Here is a 22438-nt window from a genome sequence, read left to right as displayed (position 1 = left end):
TCGTGCGCCTTGGTCAAGTATGGTGGAAGTAAACATAGCAAAAGGAACAGTAACCGAAAACGGGGTGTGGAACGTTGCGAAAACAAAACGACGCGCTTAGTGTGAAAAGTGGAGAATCTTCCTAATTTGATTAGTGCCTGGCCTGGGGGGAAGGGCGCTTATAATGAAAGCACCGTAGCCCCTTAATCTGCACATCAATCCAATCGCAACAATCAAATGATGCTACCGTCGCGTTTACATACTTGCTCCTCTAACTGTTTCTTAGTGTTTCCAAAATATCGCTCGTACACGTGTAAAGCGGTAGCGAGTCGAACGTTGCAAGGGCCACCGACGCTAGTCGTCGCTATCTCCCGGCTCACAATAAATCGGGAGCTATCAATGAATTCCCATCAACATTCTTGTCAACGGCACAGCTACTATCACCCTAAACGGCCTTCGCCTTCACAAAATCGCTTCCATCTCGCGAAAATCGCACGCCGTCGGTTCCATTACGAAGTTACGAAAAAAGGAGGCTACGCGTTCTGTGAATCGATTAGGAAAATTTACGCTTAAAATCGCATCGAAACATAGCTCCAACGGGAATTCAGCCGGACCGAGGGTGGCAACATGCTAATTTGGTGAGGGTGCCAAAAGCTTTTAAACTCACTGCGAACGCATGTTGCGTCGTTGTTTGCTACCCACATACTACGTTCATCGGACTGTTCGGCAAGTATACACTAGCCTATCGGTTGGCTAATTCGAACTAAACAAGCAAATTCCATAACCTACTTCTGTACATATCTTATGAGTTGTAGAATCGCATTAAGATTTTCCTGCAGGCACTAAACTGTTTTGGTTTTCAAACGAGTAATCAAGTTTTTTTAATTTTATCATTGATTTTTAAAGTTTGCATTCATCGTATTTTGCTATTTTTCTTTTTCGTTTCTTTTCCTGTTCTTACTTGTATGAGTAACATCCTTTCTTGCCTTCTTGTGCTGGAACAATAACAATAGTGTTCGAGTGGGAGAGTATCAGTTTTTTTACGCGCATTTATAAACATTTTCGTTCTTCTCTTTACGTGACTGCCACTACTATAACTGTCGTGCCTCTGATTTTCTGTTACAAATATTTAAAATATATATTAACAATTGTGTGTAATTTTTATACATTATATTTACATAATTGCTGACCCGTCTATATATATAAATATATATATTCATATAGCTAACACGACATATTTACTGTGAAAAAACTGGATTCTCATGAACAAGCGTTGACGTGTGCTAAAAATAAATGTATGAAGCAATTCAAATCATGTGTTATTTCATTCTACATTGATCTTTTCAAATATGCATTCTGTCGATAAATAACAATGTATATTATATATTTTATATATAATATATTATGTAATATATTATATATACTATATATATTATATATTATGGGATACCATATTCACAGGAATTATGTATATAGAATACATATATATATAATTTCCAGATGTTCCATCAATTGCAACATGAAAGGAAACGAAGGAAGTGGAATACTAGAACAAAGCGGATTTTGCATCTTACTGTTCAAAGCCCTTGGTTCGATCATTCGACCCGAAACAACCTTTGGAATCAATGATGATGATCAAATGATCGAATTGATTTCCAAAGGTTATACTAAATTAAATTGTTGGACGAATGAGATTTTTACGTTGTTTCACGAAGATAACCCATTGAAATTGATGCTTCATTTTTTGCAACCGTACGTTCGACCCAAATATAATTCCCGGTCATTCGTATTATGTGCAATACTTATCTCACTAATGTTATCTTTATGTTTTGTTATTGTTTCTTGTTTCGTGGCCTTTAATACAGAGGTATGAACATCATGTGGGTCATTACGCTTTTAATGATATTGAAAATATGGCCCGAAGGGAGCTGCCGTCACACAGCCGCTCGCCATGTCTATGAAAGTGCTGCTTCTCGTTTCACAACTTCTAAACGCTTATCGCGGATATCGTTCTGATTAGAGCTTTACAGAGAAAGTTCACAGAGCAGACAGAGTTCAGCGGAGTGCGACGAAAGCCGTGCGCTACCGCAAATGTTCTTTTACTTGCTGCCCTTATGATTATTTTTATCATTGCTGCCTTTATTCCGCTGGAAAGCTGGAGGCTGTTCAGCCTGTTGCCCGTGTCTGTGCCGTGTGCTCACCGTCGGAAAGAACCGGTTGTCTTTGTTTCTTCCAATCGTGTAAAAGCTGATCCTGAAGGTGGGTGGGTGGGTGTTGGGGGATAGTAATACGCAAAGAGAAAGAATGACCAAATGTGCAATGGTGCAATGGTGCAATGTTCGAAACGCAACGTATGTGCATAATATCACAAAATATCTCTCACTATGATGCAGAATGCATATCGATGCGATCTCCTGATCGCGGAACGGTGTGGTTTCACCGTGTGACTGAACAAAGCGTTGACTGATGATACTAAGGTATGCGAATGGCGAGCGAAAGAAGTACAGTTTCCTAATCGGTGGTCATATCCGTGGGTGTTGGCTTCGACCATTACCTTGTTTTCGACCACTTTCTTACCATTTCAGGATATCCATAATTAATGAAACGAACAACTTAGTTATAATGAAATTACGAGAAAAAATACATTTTAAGATTTAAACTTTAGAAAAAGTTTTACAAAATTATAAACCTCGCATTATTTATAAATTACTTTTAACTAGACTTATTATATCTGAACCAATATTATATTCTATACACTATTATCAATAACACTAAACAAGCATTACAAAAATTGTAAACACTACAAAGAATTCTATTTTATATCGATAAAATCAAATCAAACAACACAAACAAATTAAAATGACTTCTCGCAAAAACACAAAATTTTCCGCCAAAGTTCAGTTTTATCTGAAACACAGAGAATCTCGCATACTTAAGCTGTGCAACGATACCATCGGCCCGGTGCCGAATGATTCTCTGAGCAAAGCGATTTTCAGACTGCTGTCGAAGCCGGTGGACAATAAAAGCATTATACAACTTTTTGTCGACAAGGTTAGTACATGGTTGAGCCACATTTTGAATTAGTTTTAGCACACAAACAACCAGTGTACTAGTGTTACCAACAACTTCTGCTTCGTTCTCTCAGGGCCAAAAATCTTCTCCAGCAACCGCCACGATTAGCAGCAGCAGTAACACTGTGAAAACCGCTTTCCCAGAGTATCAAAAGGACGTCGAGCGCTTCCATGGGCGCATCATCTGCAGCGACAACACATGCATCATCGATCCGGTGACCTCTCCTAAGAGCGACAACAATTCGAATCCTCGCACACACTCCTTCCGAATTGTCTCGTTCAGTAAGGAGCACGAGTCGAACCGGATCGGTGGCGCCGAGGTGGCGACCGCATTTCCAACCGACGATGACGCGGACGCGATACATGGAGGCAGCAGACGCAGCGATCAGCAGGCGCAGAATCTCATCACGCGATCACCACCGTCACCAGTAGCATCGACGGGACCGCCTGGCGGTGGGGCTAGCGTCGCCCACTCGGTGGCTAGCGATGGCGCGACCAGCCCCAATAGTGCCCACAAGGCGATCCTCATGTGTTTCAGCTGTAAACTGAGTTTTGGCACGTGCCGGTCCTTCATCGCGCACGCCAAAATCGAGCATAGTCTCACGTTGAACGACTACGAGCGTATGCTGCTGGAGAAGAACTACAGCAGTGCCATCATACAGACTAACACCGAGAAGCAATTCTTTTTTCTGGTTCCTTTCGAAGAGAAATCTTCTGCCAACAGTAACAATAGGAAGCACGCCGAGAACGATCAGAGGTATAAGACCAATACTAATAATAACGGTAGTAGTAACAACAACAACAGCAGTAGTAACAGCAGCAGTACTAGTAGTAGCAGCAGCAGCAGCAGCAGTAGCAACAGCAGTAGCAGTGGTGGCTGCGGCAGCGGCAACGGTAAAAACAGTAGCAACAATGGCAACCTCGGTAGCAACATCGATAGCAACCTGGGTAGCACCAATATCGTTACCAGCAGCAGCAGCAACGTGGGCGGAAGCATCCTAACCAGCAGCGGTAACATTAACGGCAATCACTATACCAGTAGCAACACTGGCGCGGGGAATGGCACTGGCAATCCGAACAACGGCATCCTTGGGCTAATGTCGCAGCAGCACCAACAGCAAGCACAGCATCATCAGCAACAGCAGCAGCAACAACAGCAGCACCAACAACAGCAGCTTCATCAACAGCAACACCATCTACAACAGTCGATCCATCCTTCCGAGCCATTCGGCCAGACGTTTGATGCTGCCGGTAACTTTCCCAAGCTAGTCGCCAGCAACTCGCTGCTGTACGAGATGGACAATAAGCTGCAGCAAAGTTGGAAGCTGGCGGCGGAGAAATACAACAACGTGATGAACGAAAGTGCCGCCGTGGCCGCAGCCGCAGCGGCTGCTGCAGCGGCAGCGGCAGCCGCCGCTAGTGACGCGGGTGGTGTGGACAAAAAGGGGGCACCTGGTGGCGGTGCTGGCGCGAGCGGTAAACTTCTGTCAGATTTTCTCAACCAGCAAAAGATGCTGTCGACCGTTGGCGAAAATCTGTACGGAAAGCAGAACAAGTTTCTCGAATTGATCAGCTCAGCGGCAGATATGAAGCTGAATCCTTTGGCGGCAGCGGCTGCTGCAGCCGCCGCAGCCGCCAGCAACAAGGGCGGCGTGCCGGCTGGATTGGATATTGCTGCCGGTGGGGACTTCCATCTGAAGAAGTACAACCCGGTCGATCTGTATCAGCAGCTTCTGGCAAACAACTTCCGACCAGAGGCGATGGATGTGAGCGAGGAGTTGAAGAATGACCATCAAATTAGTGTCAAGAAGCTGGAGGCGTAAGTGATTGCGTGGGGTTATTTTAGCCATTTTCTGATGTATCCTTTCCGCTATTCTATCTCATCTTAGTGAGCCTTCAGTTGCGTTCCGGAACAGCAACTTCAGTCCGAACATTTCAACCAGAAATTCATGCAAGACGCTCAAGTGTCCACAGTGCAACTGGCACTACAAGTACCAGGAAACGCTCGAGATTCACATGCGTGAAAAACACCCGGACGGTGAAACGGCCTGCAGCTATTGTCTTGCCGGACAGGCGCATCCACGGTTGGCCCGCGGTGAATCGTACACCTGCGGCTATAAGCCGTACCGTTGCGATATCTGCAACTACTCGACCACCACCAAGGGTAACCTATCGATCCACATGCAGAGCGATAAACATCTGAACAACATGCAGGACCTGAACGGTATGATGAACAAGGGCAATCAGAGCTTCCTCAACCTGGCGACGCTGCAGGCCAACGACCCGAAGGTGGTGGGCAACTCGCGGAACCAGTATATGGCGGCGGCGGCGGCCGCCGCTAGTGCCGCGGCCCCCCATTCATCGATGGCTTCCAAGTTCGGCGGTGGCGGTGGCCAGGCGAAGGGGGATGGTGGCTCTGGTAGTTACGAGTCCAGCGGGCGGCCAAAGTCCTTCTTCAAGTGTGACATCTGCAACTATGACACAAATATTGCGCGCAATCTGCGCATTCACATGACAAGTGAAAAACATATCAGCAACTTGAATTCGTTCCAGTCCAGCTTCAACCAGCTGAAGAGTTTGCAGAATCTATCGCAGTCGGAAAATCTCGACTATCTGAGTGCGATCAATCTGAACTCACTAAAGGAGGACTCCCCAATGGCGCGCGTGGACGAGTACACAGCTGCGGCAGCCGCCGCCGCAGTCGCCGCAGCTACTGGCAGTAGCGTTGGCGGAGCCGGCAGCACTGGTAACGCCCTCAAGCCGCTGTCGATGCCGTCGTCACCTTTTAGTAGCAATGTCACCGCACTGGAGACCGCCACCGCCGAGGCACTGTTCCTAAACCAATCGTCACCGTTCGTTGGCAGCGGACTCGGAGAAACAGGCACAGAGCGCGACTATCAACAGCAGCTGGACGAGGACAAAAATCCGCTCCATTTCGACCCACCTATCCGGCTATCGCTCGATCCGACGACTTACTACAGTTGTTTGATTTGTTGCGACTTCGAGACGAACAATTTGGAGGAACTGAAAAAGCACGTCTTCAAGGACCGATCGAACAACGCGATGGACACGATCCTGTTTACGGGCAACGCTCAGGAATGCTTACTGTGTACCCAGAAGACAAACGATCGCACCGAAATGGAACGGCACCTGAAGACGGATACGCACCAAAAACGGCTTGATCTGACCATCCACCTGCTCGAAGGGCGCGAGCGGTGTGTCGCAAAACTGCGTGCATTCGTCGGCAAGGAACTGTTCAAGAAGCTTCAGCTCATTTTTCCGCTGGCGGAGGAATCGAAATTTACCTACGATGAGATGCCTAGCGTCAGTGAAATTTCGCGTTCTCCGTTGATGCTGCTGTTGGAGCCGAAAACTGAGCTGATCGAGCGTGATTTCTCCAACACCAACGGTATCGACTCCGATTGTACGTATCAAAGCCTTCCGATTGCATTCTGATTGCATTTGTACAGAAGATGCCGGAAACATTTTACGAATTATATTTTTTTCCTATTGCAGCAACATCTTCTTCGTCGTGTCCGGATAACGTGCAAATCAAGTGCAACTGTTGCAACTTTTACACTACATCTTTGGAAAAGATTGGACTGCACAGCCTATCGGAGAAACATATATTTAGACGTATTTGTTTCGACTATCTTCTGCTGATTGCCAGCGAAAAGACGCTGGATGTTCCAGCGGCTATGACCGAAAGTAAGTGCAAGATCAACAACCGACGACGTGCTAAATACGAGGTCCAATTGCTTATCCCAAGAATCGGTGTTTCTTGCAGATGAAGGAAAGTTGCAACATCAGCAACAGTCGCTGATGAAGGCACAACAACAGATGCTGACATGCGTACCGTGTGGTTTCAAAACCGATCATGTGTACTACATGATACATCATCTGAAAAAGAACTGCAAAGTGGAACACAACATTAATCTGCTCGGGCTGCGTAACATTTTCAAACTGACGGGCAAAGGTGAGTCTTTTGTTGGATGTATTCAATTTTACGTTTCTGAACAACATGCAATTGGTACTACACAGTCTGAAAAAACTATTCTAAACTATTCAAATGTGGTAGACGAAGGCTCTGGACCGCCAGCGGTGAAATGGTTTTCTGATACAGGTCAAGACTGCTCGGCGACCAGATAAGAAGAAAAAGAGTCTGAGAAACTACTTTTCAGATTTAAATTAACGCTCTACGTATCTAATGGTAGTGTAACTAACTATTTGTGTTATGGTTATATTCAGATTGTTTCAGCTTTCAGCTAGTTTTGCTTTAGTACCTTTACCATTGCTGATTACTGGTATTTAGATTTATATTATTGATGCATTCAGGCATATTTAAAATGTTTCTAATTTTTGGTCAAGGGCCGAAAGGATCACAAGTGTTTCCGCAACATCGTTTATATTGATGTCGAAGCTTCAAGTACATGGGTACATGGGTCCAAGAACGATCAGTTTTAATTCCACGTATTATCGCTAATACTTTGTGGACATGATTTATCCCGTAGCAAGTAGTTATAGTGACGTTGTTGTTTGTCTGGATTGTTTTTAGATACGTTTATCTTTTTAAGAAAGCCAATTTTAGCAAAAACAATTCGGTTTTGTCTATGAAGAATGGGGATGCGCCGTATTGAAAAAATGGGTTGATAAAATATTGAAAAGTTTCTGGTCAACACGAGGTTTCAAGTGTTACCCGTATTTCACAAAAACATTGGATTGACAAATAATTGAAATTGCAGAAATACTTCCTACATAATTTAAATTTCAACAAGGAAAAAATTAAGCATCTCTTTCTGACTAATGATATCGGAATTAAAGGTTGTATGCATCATTTGCCGAGCATTGTCTAAGAAGATACATAATTAGCGCCCAAAATAAATTACTCAATTAATGGCAAAATAGTATTGAAAAGACACAATTAACCTTTCCAATCTTATCTTAGATTTTGAAGATCGTTTAATATGATTTAACTGTTTAAAGGAAAAATGAAAATGGTTGAGTATTGTAGCGCCCTTTCAAAAACTGGACCGAGACAGTGTCTCACATAGACAAAATTATTAGTAGGAATGAAGTCCCTACGAACTATTGTACAGGGTGGCAACGAGAAAGTGATACATTCATTCGAGTGCCCATCGTTTTAATTTTCACAGCTATAGGTCCGATCTTTGTGTGCTATTTGAAGAAGGGCTATGTTTACAGTTTATTCGAACGTGATAAAGTCAGTGCTTGTGTTACGTTCATCAGAAAATTGTAATGGATTCTTATAGAGAACAAATCAAGATCTTGCATCTTCAAAACCTCACAAACATTCAGATTAGGAGGAAGCTGTTACATACGAACTTTACCAGATTATTGGTGTACAGGACCATCAAACGTTTCAAGGAAACTGGTACGGTTGTCCCCAAAAAGAAAGCGAGGATAAAACGGGCTGTACGGACTTCAGCGGTAATCAAAGCGTTGAAGGAGTGAATTCGACGAAATCCGGCCCGCTCTGGGAGAAAAATGGCACGTGATATGAACATGAGTCACAGCTCCATGCAAAACATAATCGAAAGGGATCTTGGATATAGGACTTTTAAGAAGCATTGATGGATTATCTCTCAAAAATATTGCCGACAGGGTTGCCAGATCTCGGATGCTCCTGAAGACGCACGCTGCTCACAACATAATTTTTTCGGACGAAAAATTGTTCAATTTGGAGGCAACTTTGAACAAGCAAAATAATCGTGTCTATGGCGGAAGTCTTCGTGATATACCAGCCGATAAAAGAGGGGTAGAGGTAGGATAAAAGAGGGGTCGAGAGGTACCAAAATGCATCAGCTGTGATGGTTTGGGGAGCAATATCAACAAAAGACAAACTACCGCTGTTATTCACCAACAACATCAACATTTTCAAATCAACAAGCAGTACTACTTGCAAAACGTTATCAGAATCCATTTGCTTTCTTGTGCCAAGGAACTTTTTGGAGATGAAGATTTTTGCTTTCAACAGGATTCAGCACCTGCGCATAAAGCATTGGTTGTTCAGAAATGGTGCAAACAAAATTCGCCATGTTTCATCAGTTCCTCTGAATGGCCCTCATCGTCTTCCGATTTAAACCCAGTCGACTTCATTATCTGGGGATATGTGGTAGGAAAGTTAGGCGACCTAAAGCATATGAGTTTGGACAGTTTTAAGAATCGTTAAGTCAAAATCTGGGATGAAATGCCAAACGAAGTCGAGCGTGCGGCGTGTGATGCTTTCGAAAAGCGACTTCGGGCCGTAATCAAAGACGAAGGCGAAAAATTTAAATTGAACTAAATACATTGTAAGTTTACTACTGTAACATGTTATTAAAACAGTTAGAAAGGGGAAAAAAATTCTGATTTTTATGACATAATTTAAGTGTATCACTTTCACGTTGCCACCCTGTAAGTGTTGCACAATTTAGTGAAGAATATGTAAAGTTGGGGTTTTTGGAACGTTGATCGTAGAACGCACATAGAATAGGGATCTGCGGATGGGTAGTATTTCTTGGATTTCGACCGGTTTGAATAAGAAATCGTTGTGGTTTGAAGCGTAGTGTGCAAATACTCAGCTTATCATTAAAAACTCATGAGAACCATAAAAAACGCATCTCTAGATATATCATATGCTTATTCTACAACGACTGGCATCAAAGTGAGTTGTCTACTAGAATGGACTTGCCTAAATAAAATACGGGAGATTCCTAGTCGTTGTTCTGCTCATTAAATAATGTGCGGCGGCGCTAGTTGGCGATTGGCTTTAAGTGGCACAAAATCCCAAAGTACCCCAGTGGATACACTGATAAGAGCACCTCACCGAAATCGGTGAGGATTTTCATGCGTGTTACCAGTTACCTGGTGCGCGTACATACAACGAAATCATTATGCTCGTAGTTCGTTTCATTGAGTAAACCTCATTGAGGGTCATAACTATTGGTTAAAGCGGGACAGAGAGAATACCAACGGATGGCGAATGAAAGGTACAACGCGATCAGGGAAGCGTGTTGTGTATGCGTAGCCATTTCTTTTCCCCTTTCGGTTTCGGAGGCATTCTGGCTGGATGTAGCCTACCTACACACATACACACACAAACACCAGGCTACTCTACGGGCAATGGAAGTTCAGCGTGCGTAGGACCGATCGTGCCGAAGGTGCCCGGTGGCGAGTTTGGAGTGCGTGAGCGAAGTCATCCCTTCTCCTGAATTTTATCGACACTCAAGCGGCCATGCTGTCCGATGCGCTATGAATGAGTGATCTGTTATGAGAGACTTTTTGGCTCTGGCAGTGCTCCTTTAATGCTTGCGTTGCGCTGCTAATTCATGCAATCCTGCCATCACGCATTCCTTGCTGCTGTTTCTTTTCGTCGTATTGTCGTACTCCTGAACCTCTGAGGAGCGGGTTAGAACCAGTATTGGAAAGCATGACGGTCTCACCCTTAGCATCGCTACTCAACGGATCGCGACTCAACGGTATACAATGTCAGTGCGACGCTTGGTTTTTTCTCTCTTCGAAATGCTGAGCAGTTAGAAGCCGCGTCCTTTCAATGTACAGCACGCAGTGGATTTGCTGCTTGCCGTGAGTTCTCTGTAAATCTCGAAGGTATTCCCCTGTCTTGTATCTCGCTTCTTTGCATTGATTGCGTATAGGTGCGGCATAGGGCGGATACGAACAGGAACGCTAGCGCGCATTGTTGACAATACGGTGAGGCTCCGGTTAGGGAGCATAATTAGGGAAACCGACACCCGGTAACGCATCATATTCTCCTCGCTTCGCCAGTCCACGGTTTGATCTACGCCCGTCGGGATCGGTGCAGCATAATTGGCCAATAACGTTGCGAATACATTAAAAAAGTGCTGGTTTCTACGCTCAAATACTATAGTACACCTTCTCGCTTGTTGAACAAGCAACGGGAATGCGATACGACATCGGTGCTTTATGTGCGTGAGAGTAGAAAAGTAGCTTGATTTTCGGACACATTTAGCTATTTCCTTTTGTAGATTTAAGACGAATGCATCTGCGCGATCAAATCAATGGTATTTATTCATTAGCCCTTTGAAAAGGTAACATTATGATACCGTGGTAACAGTGACTAACTTTAAACGTTGATTAGAAAGAAAAAAAACCAACATGCAACATGTTTCCGGATCCATGTAAAACATGTTCTGACGCAACGCGCGCGTATGTGGCCCGTCCGTAGTTTTCACGTCAACGCTGCACCGATTCTATGCGGAAGGCGCCAGATCGATTCCTGGTCAGAAGTGCATCAAATTGAGCGGCAAAACTTTACAAGTTGTTGCCAACACGGCTCTATTGCGCTTTGTAACAGTTAGATAAACGCGCGCGTGTATGAATTGAATGGCCAACTTAGGATGTATTCGCCTGATTTGGTACGCCAACCCTCAAATGACCATGCTTTGGTTGCTTGCTCACGCAGACAGACAAGCTCAACTGCTGAAACCTATTTTTCATGGGTGTATTAGATATTTTTTTCTAATGCTTTTTCTCACTAGGGGACCAACATGAATTGGACACTCACACATCATTCAAAAAAAGGAACATCACTCATTCCTTACATTTCATATTGAACATGGAGAAACAGTTCCGGCCGAAGCGTCTGTAACCATCCTGATTTTGCCCTACTCCTCCCTTTTCTCTCTTTCTCTCTCTCTCTCTCTCTCTCTCTCTCTCTCTCTCTCTTTCTCTCTCTCTTATTCTACTTACTCTCTATGTCGTTAGGATGTGAGTTAGAAAGGTCCGCGATTGACAGGGAACTTTACGATTGAGCCGTTTTATATATTTTGATAATGTTTCCAATTTTTCCAATGGACTATTTTCCAACTAAGCCCCAACCACATCTGTATGTGCTTTGGATGGGCTGCAGTTCCGAGAACGCACATGGGATAAAAAATGAGGCCGGCATCGGATAAAGCTACATCGGCAAAAAATCTTACATCTCTTCTTCTTTTTCTTTGGCATAACAATCGCTGAATGGTTCTAATGTATTCCTTTTTGGAATCAAAAAATAGCACGAGAAGAAAATTATTGCCAGCGATGGCAATTTTTTATGGACTATATCGTTTTAAAAGATAAGTCGAGAGGGATTTAAAAATATGCGTGAAGACCATTAGTAAAATGATTGTAATTGAGAGATCGATGAGATATCGAGCTAATGAAGAAGTAACAAAATAAAATCAAAAGTGCACATCAAAAGGAGTAATAGCAACAATCATGTTGGTAATGGCACCGAGTACAGAATTCTCGACTAACACGCGTATTTCAAGGCCCATTAGACCCCGGGTCTAAACCACTCGATTAACAATTTTCAAACCTCAAGCTTCATAGTCAAAATGTCATGTGAAACTCGAACCTATTGCTGTCGAAAGCATTACTAAAACAAGTAAAGATCAAATCAATAATCAAATTATTTGCTGGGTTGTCGCCACATTTGTCGAATAATGACGTAACGTGATCCGATCGGCTTCCGTTACTTATTGCATATCAGTACTGTAGAACACTTTTGGTTCGTCTCTTTTTTCCACAGGCTCCGACACCCAAGATGCAATGGAGGCGGCCGACAACGGGTTGTGTAGTATTTTGCAGGAGAAAAAAATGTGGAACGGCGAAAGCGCCGGCAACAACAAGCTTCCCAGCTGCAAGGATCGGTGTTTGGTCTGCAGCGTGTGTAATAAATTTTCGTCGAAGAAAATGAACATCATGCAGCACCTGCTGGCGAACCACAACGTCGGCAACGAGTTGCTGGGCTGTGCTGAGTTTTCACAAGGCGCGCCTTCATCCCAGAAGAAACCGTTCGACTATCTGCGCACGTTAATGGAGGCCCGCTGCTCCCAGAACTTGCGCTTGATAGAGAAGGTTACATTCATGAGCGATTCTTTCGCTCTGAAGGAGAACTGCAACGATCTGAAGCACGGCAATCTAGCCGAAATGATGGAGCAGTACGCGGCGACAAAACAGGAGTGCACAAGTAGCGACAACGGGAAGCCGACTGACTCGCTGGAGCAGTCGGCGGTGGCAGTGCTCGCCTCACAGCGCCAGCAGCAGCCTTCCGCTCTGTCGTGTCCCCTCTGCTCGGAAACCTTCCTCGATCAGGTTAACGTTGAGACGCATGTGTTGCGCGTGCACAGTATCAAGATGGATGGGCTCAATCGATTGCTGAAACTGGTTGATACCTCGCAGTTTTTGAAAACAACACATCCTAATTCCTCTAAACCATTCAGCAACATCAGCAGTCCGATTGAGAAGCATCCATCGCTCTCCTCGTCGCCGCAATCGCCAGTTGGTTCGACCTGCGGCGGCAAAGAGAGATCGATTTCACCGGGAATGCTCAACATCCGGTGCGCCTACTGCAAGGCATCGTTCGAGACGATGGTCGACCTAAAGATTCACTGCAACGAAAGCAATCACTTTAAGCGCAGCGCGGACTCGGACGAGCTCATGTGCTTCCTACACGACTGCAAGGACGCGTTCGACAATCAGTCCGACCTGAATCAGCACTTCAAGGCGACCCATCTGAACTTTCTCATATCGGAGCACCACACGTACAAGTACCGATGCAAGCAGTGCCCGTTCGCGTTCAAGACTCACGAGAAGCTGAGTCGGCACTTGTTCTACCACTCACTGCGGGAGTCGACTAAGTGCTTCTACTGTGATCATCAGTTCAAAAACATCAACTCGCTGACGGCACACATCACCGAGAAGCACCCGCAGGAGGCGGTTCAGAAGACGTCACCGGGAACCCATTCACAGGACACTTCCATACTGTTCTTCAAGGATTTGAAGCGCAAGATGCTGAACTGCCAGCAGCAGCAGCAGCAACAACGGAACGGTTTGAGCCCGCGCTCGGACCGTTCGGCTGGTCGGGATACGCGGGACAGCGTGGACGATGATCGGCTGAGTGAGAAGTCGATCAGCTCGAAGAGCAGTAGCTTCTACTATGACAAGAGCCTGGACGGTAGCGGTGCGTCGGAGGCGTTGCGCTACACGTGCGGTGACTGTCAGTTCACGTTTACCGATGCGGTCGCCCTCGAGCGGCACATGGCCACCGCATGTCACATGCCGCGCGAAGACAAGGTATCGCCGGACACGGTGGCTACCTCGATGATATCATCGCTGACGAAACAGCAGCACGCCGCTTCTACGTCGCAGTCGGCAGCCTCGTCGCCGTCAATCTTCTACGATATCAAGTCCGAGAAGTTCACCAATCCCAATCGTCCGTTCAAATGCACGATATGCATGGAAAGCTTTACGCAGAAAAATATCTTGCTGGTGCATTACAACAGTGTCTCCCATCTGAACAAGCTGAAGAAGCTTAAAGCCGAAAAGGGCTTCGCACAAATGTTTACCGGCGCGCTCATGAATGCGGAGAACATTGGTGGTGGGGGTGGTGTTGGCGATGGATGCCTCGAACTGGGCAAAAGTTCTCCCTCGCCAACCGTTCCGTTCAGCGATAAGGCCGCCACACCCTTCTCGATGCCAATGTTTGCGACGGACGGGTGTATGTCGAGCGGCGGTGAGAAGCGCAAAGATATAGCGGAGGAAAAAGAGTCTACCCGCAAAAAGTTCAAGTGCGACATATGCAATGTCGCTTACACACAGGGCAGTACGCTCGATATTCACATGCGTAGTGTTCTGCATCAGACCCGCGCTTGCCGGTTGCAGGAGCGGAACTTGTTCGCCACCCAACCGAACACGCTGAGCGGGTTGGCCGGGCTTGGTGGGTTACAGCAGCCCCCCGGATCGCAATCGTTGCAACTGCAGCAGCAACAGTCGCCGCAAGGCAGCGAGGGCAAGAAGAAGGGCCCTTCCCTCAGTGAGTTTCCGCTCATCCAACCGATTCCGGAGGCGCACGATCAATCGCCAAATCTGCTCGACGAAGTTTCGCTGCGGAAACTGAAATCACCCACCGAACAGCAGGTTCAACATCCGCAGCAACCGACCCAGCTGCCACCATTGGGAGCGACAGTGCCCATGTTCTGCGGCAGCATCGGTGGCGAGAAACCAGAGTTTGCGATCTGCGAGTGCTGCTATCAGGCGTTCCCGGGCAAAATGATGTTGGAGGCTCACCTCGAACTAAATCTGGAGTGCCTGGCGCACAAAAAGAAACTGCTTGAGGCAGCTGTGGGACTACAGGACAGCAGTGTGCCTTTCGGTGAAGGTTCGCTGCAGCAGCAGCAGCAGCAGCAGCAACAGCAGCAAGCGTTAAATGATTTGATGAAGGTGAACGCACTATCCGGATTCGATCTGAGCGCTCCGGATGGACTGCTCGGCGGTGCGAAATCCATGGTGCCTCTCGATCCGACCGCCAACCTGATGGATCCGAACTTTCTCAAGAATGCGTCTCTACTGCAGTTCGCTGCCTCCGATCCGAACAGCAAGCTTAATCCGAATGCCTTGAACGTGCTCAACTTCATGCACTTCCACCACCTGATGTCGCTCAGCTATTTGAATCTGGCGCCCCAGCTTAATTTTGGTGGGGTGCCCCCTAAAGTGGTGGATGGTGGCAAAGACGGATGCTCCGGTGTAGGAGGAGGTCCGGGTGATACTAAGCCTGGCAAGCATGCACCCCCCTCGGTCGTGATGCAACAGGTAAGCTTGAACGGCAAACCGCTCGATATGAACATTTTACCGCACGGTCTAGACCCGAAAATTGTACCGCAGCCACCGCAAGGGCAGCAACCCTGTACGCAGAAGCGCGCCCGAACGCGCATTACTGACGAACAGCTGCGCATTCTCCGTTCCCACTTCGACATCAATAACTCGCCGAGTGAGGAAAGCATTCAGGAGATGTCGATCAAGGCGAATCTGCCGCAGAAGGTGGTGAAGCACTGGTTCCGCAACACGCTCTTCAAGGAACGCCAGCGCAACAAGGACAGCCCGTACAACTTCAGCATTCCGCCATCGACAAAACTGAACGTCGAGGAGTACGAACGCACCGGTGAGGCAAAGGTGACCGACATCGAAACGTCGTTCAAGTCTGTGGAAACCTCGCAGGACAACTCATCATCGCAGAACTCGAACGACATGAGCAAAGCGCTCAACGAGGCAATGAAGCAAAATCTGTCGAAGTCGCTGCTGGAGTCGCTCAGTAAGCACCAGTCGACCACCGGCCAGGATCTGGTCGGGGCCGCTTTCCAGCTCAACAAGAGCCTCTTTCCGGACAGCTTCGTAGGCGCCGACTTTGGCAATCAGGACGCGGTCAACTCGGTGTCGGACTACTTTCAGCGTGCTGCTGCCGATGCTGTCGCTCTCGGTGCGGCCGTCGGTGCTGTTGTGCCCGGGGGCGGTGGTGTCGTATTGCCCGGCGTGACCACCAGCGGTAGCGGTGCTAGTAATGTCAGTAACACTGGTAGTGTCGGAGGTAGCGTTGGATCTGTCGGTGGTGGTGGCGGTGGTGGTAGCACTGGCATGGTGGGTGCAGGTGGTACTGGGACGAAAAAGAAAAAAATCAAATCGGAATCGTCAAACGATAGTCCGACGCCGGCTGATTTACAGATAGACTCGTCGAACTCGAACCCGATGCCTATGCGGCCACCGAGTGCCATCTCGCTAAAGAAGCACATGGCCACCCCGCCGACATTGACGGGCGGAGGTACTGGTGGCGGCGGCCCGCTCGGTGAGGAGATGAAAATTCCGAGCCCGATCGAAAGTCCTGTTATATCGCCGCCTAACTCAATGTCGTTGCATACGATGCCACCGCAAACACAGGCGATTACGTGCTCGAATGGTAAGCGGGCAAATCGCACGCGTTTCACCGACTATCAGATCAAGGTGTTGCAAGAATTTTTCGAAAACAACTCGTATCCCAAGGATAGTGACCTGGAATACTTAAGCAAGCTGCTGATGCTGTCCCCTAGGGTGATCGTGGTATGGTTTCAGGTAAGCCGGTTTCAAACACACCTCAAAGCTCACATCGCTAACGGATCGTTACATCTACATCTTCGTCTTTCTCGGTTTACTCTACTTCCTTGTGTCGCCGTCGCCGACTCGACAGAATGCTCGTCAAAAGCAGCGAAAAATTTACGAAAATCAGCCCAACCCATCGTTCGAGACTGATGAAAAGAAGGCCATAAACATCAACTACACTTGCAAGAAGTGCAACCTCGTGTTCCAACGCTACTATGAACTGATACGTCACCAGAAAAACCACTGCTTCAAGGAGGAAAGTAACAAAAGATCGGCAAAGGCTCAGCTGGCCGCGGCCCAGATTGCGCACTCGTTCACCAGTGGCAGCGAGGACTCGGACTCCAGCTTGGATGTCAGTCGGCGCGAGTTCCAGCCCCGGGAGAACGATTGCCCTTTCTAGGAGCCGTGGAGCGGCTGGAGATCACCGGCAAGCTTGCAGCACTGAGGCATTGTGAGAAGCCCACGGGTGGTGGCAGCCAAACATTGAGCATGCAGCCGATGATACTCGCGGATCTGCCAGTAGTAATTGAACATTGTTCGTATTTCGTGCTTGCGAATCTTCCATCATTCATTTATTATCTATAATTATGAGAATTTTTTATTTCGATTTCTACATCGAAGTTTCTCATTTGTTGCTTTTTTTATATACGTATACAGTTTTTAAAACATTACTGTACGGTTTCATTTCGTCATTGCAATTGCTTTTTTTAACAAGATGAAGTAACTGTGCTTTTAAAGAAAATCGCGATTTTCGTTAGATTTACTAGTGAGATATCGTTATTTTTGTTTATTTTTTCATGAAACAATTTTCTATACGTAGTGATATGCGTTCATGAAATTTTTATTATAGTTTATTTTATTTAATTTTTTTTTTCTATAGCTGAAAAGCAACTTCGGTTATCAATTATAAAGACAATGAGTCGAAAATCCCCGCATCAAATGTAATGTGAAAGTTCCTAAAACAAAAGATTATAAATATTAAGAAATTAGTTAGAAAAAAAGGAAACTAAAAGCCAAAACTGTGCCCGTTGATTTATTTCATCAAAGTAACCCCAATTCACCTGGTAAATGAATGATAATGGTATTCAATTACAACACCATTGGCATCGAAGAAAGGCATTGTGCTGATGCTTTATTAATTTGCCCAACATGTGCGAAAAGTTTGATATGGTAAGTCTGCAGATCGTAACGATGCGTTTCAACACTACGATAAGTGATAAAATAAAAGAGTGAATAAAATTATCGCCTTTAGATGTTGATGCAGATTCTTTAGTACAAATTGTGCTACGTGCTCGGATACCAATGATGTGTTAATAGGAGCAGTGTAAAAAGATTACTTTAACTTTCGATTTGAGCATTTGGGGCACAATCAGCAATCAATCAGTGTGCAGCTAATTTCGCCGTAAATATGTGCAGCAATGAAAGTATGAGCTGGGCCAGGATTTTGCATATCCGGATCGGTCCAAAGGAGGTTAATATTGTCAACCGCTGTCGCTATGTTTCCAAAACTTCAGCAGAATTTTGGAAAGTAGAATTACCACAAACATTCGGGTGCTCGCTTGGAATAAAATACCTTATGGGGTGTGGAAATGTGTACCACACCCTCGATGCAACGTCCCCCTCGCAAATGACTCTCCGCAAAGTTTGTTCTGATTGAAGAAATAATAAAATGAACCGCCCACAATGGATCGATAGGATGGAATTATTCAAAATATCCTAAGAAAAAATGAATAAGACGCACAGTTAATATTGCATGTGGCGCAAATTTTGCTCACTACTGTTATTTTCAAAGTTGCTGCAGCAGATAAAACCCACTGTAATCCCATGCATCATGTGAACACTCATGTGTTGATAGAATCGATAGAATGACAGTTAACGTCACTTCAGGATGTTGTGAATTTTTATTTATGTATTTGTTTTGTCGTTCGTAGTCGGCAATCTTTCGTTTCGTCTATTGTTTAGTTCGGTCAATTTCGGTCCAGTGCAATGGGAGCGTATTTCAATTTAGGCCGCAATCAATATCTTGTTTTTGGTTTCCTCTGTGGGTTTTTGTTTAGCTACTATTCGCCCCAGGACCGCACCGAGTATGTCACAGAGTGCCGAGATGTTACGGAGCACGCCAACAACCTGCACAGCTTCGAACACGGCGGCGGCGGCGAATTTGAACCGCTTCTAAACCTTGAACAAAAACCAATGATAGCCAAAAAGGTGGTAAAGAATATCGTGCGGCCAAGGTACTATTACACGGAGCTGGGCATCCGCGAGAAACTGTTCGTCGGTGTGCTAACCAGCACGGAAAACATCGAAAGTCTGGCGACTGCCATTAACCGAACCACCGCTCATCTAGTGAACAAAATCAAGTTCTTCATTCACGCCGACAACGTGAAGGCAAACTTTCATTTGAAAAATATAGTAGGTTTCACGGACACGAGAGAAAATCTTCGACCGTTCCATATGCTAAAGTTTCTGGCAGATAACTACTTGGATGAGTATGACTACTTTCTGCTTGTTACCGATACGACCTATGTTAACGCCCGCACACTACGCAGTCAATTGGAGCACCTAAGCATCACCATGGATGTGTACATGGGCAGTGCCCAGACCGATCCTCGGTACGGCAAAAGGGACGACATTGGCGCTGAGGAAAACCGAACCTACTGCGATCTGCACACCGGCATCCTACTCAGCAATGGTGTGATCCGGAAAATTCGCGCAAATCTCGATTGGTGTGTCCGCAATTCATACTCCAACGACCACAGTGCCAACATCGGGAAGTGCGTAAAATATTCTGCAAAGATCGATGCTTGCCGCGAAAGCTGGCAGGGAATTACCATGAACAGTTATCGATTGAATAGTTTCAAACTCTACCGCGACTTTCATCTGATTGCGAAGGACGCTTCATTCAACACGGCTTCGACCGTCTTCCCTATTACGACGGCGGACGATTTCTACCTACTGCACACCTACTTCTCGCGCATCCACCTGGAGAGTAACAACGCAATGAAACGGGACCTGCAGAAGGAAGCGATGCACATTTCAGGCGGCGCCCTTGTAAACGACATCCTTGAGGTGCGGTGGCCTTTGGGTGTGCCAAAGACAAATCCTCCCGATTCGCGCCACGATGTCATTCCGTGGACGGCCCTTAATCTAACGCATTCGTTCATGTGGAACTCCGAGGTAAATGTACGGCGGCTTTCGGCGATCGACGAAGAAGACATTCGCAACGTGCTGAACAAAACCGTTATGGAGGCGACGCGAAACGATCCGAGCATCGAGTACCGAGGCATTAGCTCCGCTTACAAGCGATTCGATGCAGTACGCGGCATGGACTATCGGATAATGCTGACTTTCTATGACCGCAAGCAGAAGCAGTTGGTATCGAGAAGCTTCGAGGCGATCAAACCGATTAGTTTGATCGAAATCGTTCCATCGCCATACGTCACCGAGAGCACACGAGTCGCTATTTTGCTGCCTACATTCGAACACCAGGTGCAAGAAGCAGAGCAATTCTTAGAGAGCTACGAAAAAACGTGCATGGACAGTCAGGACAACACGTTTCTGATGCTCATATTTTTTTATCAGGCCGAAACCCCGAGCAAGGGAAACGAGGATGTGTTTCTGCCGATGAAGAATATTGCCCTCGCCCTGACAGAGAAGCACAAGCAGGATGGTTCCCGGGTCGCTTGGGTATCTATCCGTTTGCCACCGGAAGTAAGCACAAAGTTCGATGACAATCAGCGTTATCATAGTTCACTGTACGGGTCGTTCGGCCGCATGGTTTTCGCGGCGGTGGATCTGGCGTTACGAAAAATTGGATTAGAAAGTCTGGTCATGGTGTACTCCAACGCTGCCACGTTTCGGCCGGATTTCCTAAACCGCGTCCGAATGAATACGATTCAAGGCTTTCAGGTGTTCAGCCCGATCGGCTTCATGATGTATCCCTGCGAGTGGACCCGGCTGTGCAAACGTTGTGAAAACTGTGACGTCGGGCAAAGTATCGGATACTTCGACCGGTCCAATTACGACGTCGTTTCTTTTTACAGCAACGATTATGTGGCCTCAAGAAAAGAGCTGGAAAGCGTCCTCCCTATTGTGCGGACCGATCGTGATATTATCAACCTGCTAGACCTAAATGCGACCAAAACCGACAGCAGGGGAACGATTGCGAACATTGTGGAGCTGTTCACACGTGCTGGTAGTAAAATACACGTGCTGCGTGCAATCGACCCCAACCTTCGATTCGGCAACAGTATGAACAATTTTCTCGCAAATGATCCGTACGCGGAGCGGATTTCGAAACTACGCTGTACAGCAAACGATAGGCAACAGTGTGTTCGTATTGCTTCGAAGAAGCAAATAGGAGATCTGCTCATGCATTATAGTATGCACCACGAAGAGCAGACAGCACGATAAACGGGAGATAGGCAAAATCATGCCCAACATAGGACAGCATTTGCTTGCATCGTGCATGTGCCATTGATTTAGATAGTTTACTTTAAGTAATTACGATAAGAATTATATCTCACGGACATAATTTGGCACAGGATAACGGCGAAATAAATATGTAAACAAATTGGTAACTATTTATGCTGACCCATTGTTTGAATCTGGGGCCACATCCGAAATAATTCGTTAACCTACTCGCGTTCGCGTAGTGGATCTTGCGTTTGACGTATTTGCGGTTGTTTAGGACGTTCGTTTTAAGTGTGAGTTCCCCTAAAATTCGAGCACGATTCCCAAGCGAACTGAGAGACCCTTGATGGGTGTCGCCTGTTGTTGGATTATCATTAGACTTTGAGCGCAGGGCTTCATTCGTCTCTTGTAAAGAAAGTGAACTAGTTCATTGTACCTGTTCTGCTCTGGTAACAGGAACACGAGGTACATCATACGAACAAATATTTACATTTACTGCAATAAGCCGGCACTGTTTTGCAAAAATATCAGTTGCGTTGGTTCGAAAGATTCAGAAAACAAACCCGCAGATAGATCGCAGAACAAACATTCACAGATCGCTTCGTTCGCTGATCGCATCGTCGGCCACGCCAGGTTCGTAACCTCACTCTCACCCGGTCTGGATCAAGGCATCGGTTTTCGCTGAGATGCTAATACTGTTCTGTAAAGTTCTTACCTGTTGCCGCAAACAATGAGTTTCAAGATGAAAGATCGTCAGTATGGTGACGACATGCAGATTAGGTAAGGAAAAAGTTATGTACCGTAATTGGCTCAATCTGGTGTAAATAGTACTTCCGATGGTGCAATCACCTGCCGTTGGGATATGTAAAGTGCCAGTAGAATAAAAAAAAGCTCGATCTCACTGCTGGGCGAGGCTTTGGTAAAATGCCTCACTCGGTGCACAAGATCGGTAGCACATGGGCTTCTACCATACCCTAAGAATAGCCTTTTTCTCTAATGTTACTCGTTGTAGTCTTATTCTTTCAGCAGATGTGCACCGTTTCATG

General features: G+C 46.1%; 2 protein-coding genes across 2 annotated transcripts; both read left to right on the top strand.

The window, feature by feature from the left end:
* Positions 1 to 2838: 2838 nt before the first annotated feature.
* On the top strand, positions 2839 to 17664 carry LOC131213326 (zinc finger protein 2-like). Its single transcript, XM_058207346.1, has 7 exons — positions 2839 to 3030; positions 3125 to 4869; positions 4940 to 6474; positions 6567 to 6758; positions 6838 to 7026; positions 12601 to 16952; positions 17068 to 17664. The coding sequence occupies exons 1-7, from the start codon at positions 2839 to 2841 to the stop codon at positions 17377 to 17379; spliced, it is 8517 nt and encodes a 2838-aa protein (XP_058063329.1). The 3' UTR covers positions 17380 to 17664.
* A 1265-nt stretch (positions 17665 to 18929) lies between these two features.
* LOC131213327 (chondroitin sulfate synthase 2) lies at positions 18930 to 21549 on the top strand. Its single transcript, XM_058207347.1, has one exon. The coding sequence runs from the start codon at positions 18966 to 18968 to the stop codon at positions 21390 to 21392; it is 2427 nt and encodes an 808-aa protein (XP_058063330.1). The 5' UTR covers positions 18930 to 18965; the 3' UTR covers positions 21393 to 21549.
* The last annotated feature ends 889 nt before the right edge of the window (positions 21550 to 22438 follow it).

The sequence above is a fragment of the Anopheles bellator genome, chromosome X, assembly GCF_943735745.2.
Source record: "Anopheles bellator chromosome X, idAnoBellAS_SP24_06.2, whole genome shotgun sequence".
NCBI classification, from domain to species: Eukaryota; Metazoa; Arthropoda; class Insecta; order Diptera; family Culicidae; genus Anopheles; species Anopheles bellator.
Note: the sequence above shows the minus strand (reverse complement) of the source record. Positions and strands in the feature narration are given on the sequence as shown.

Coding starts and splice junctions, on each gene's coding strand:
- LOC131213326 (XM_058207346.1), top strand. CDS start 2,839: ATGACTTCTCGCAAAAACACAAAATTTTCCGCCAAAGTTCAGTTTTAT. Junction 3,031..3,124: donor TACAACTTTTTGTCGACAAG/GTTAGTACATGG, acceptor TCGTTCTCTCAG/GGCCAAAAATCTTCTCCAGC. Junction 4,870..4,939: donor AGTGTCAAGAAGCTGGAGGC/GTAAGTGATTGC, acceptor ATCTCATCTTAG/TGAGCCTTCAGTTGCGTTCC.
- LOC131213327 (XM_058207347.1), top strand. CDS start 18,966: ATGGGAGCGTATTTCAATTTAGGCCGCAATCAATATCTTGTTTTTGGT.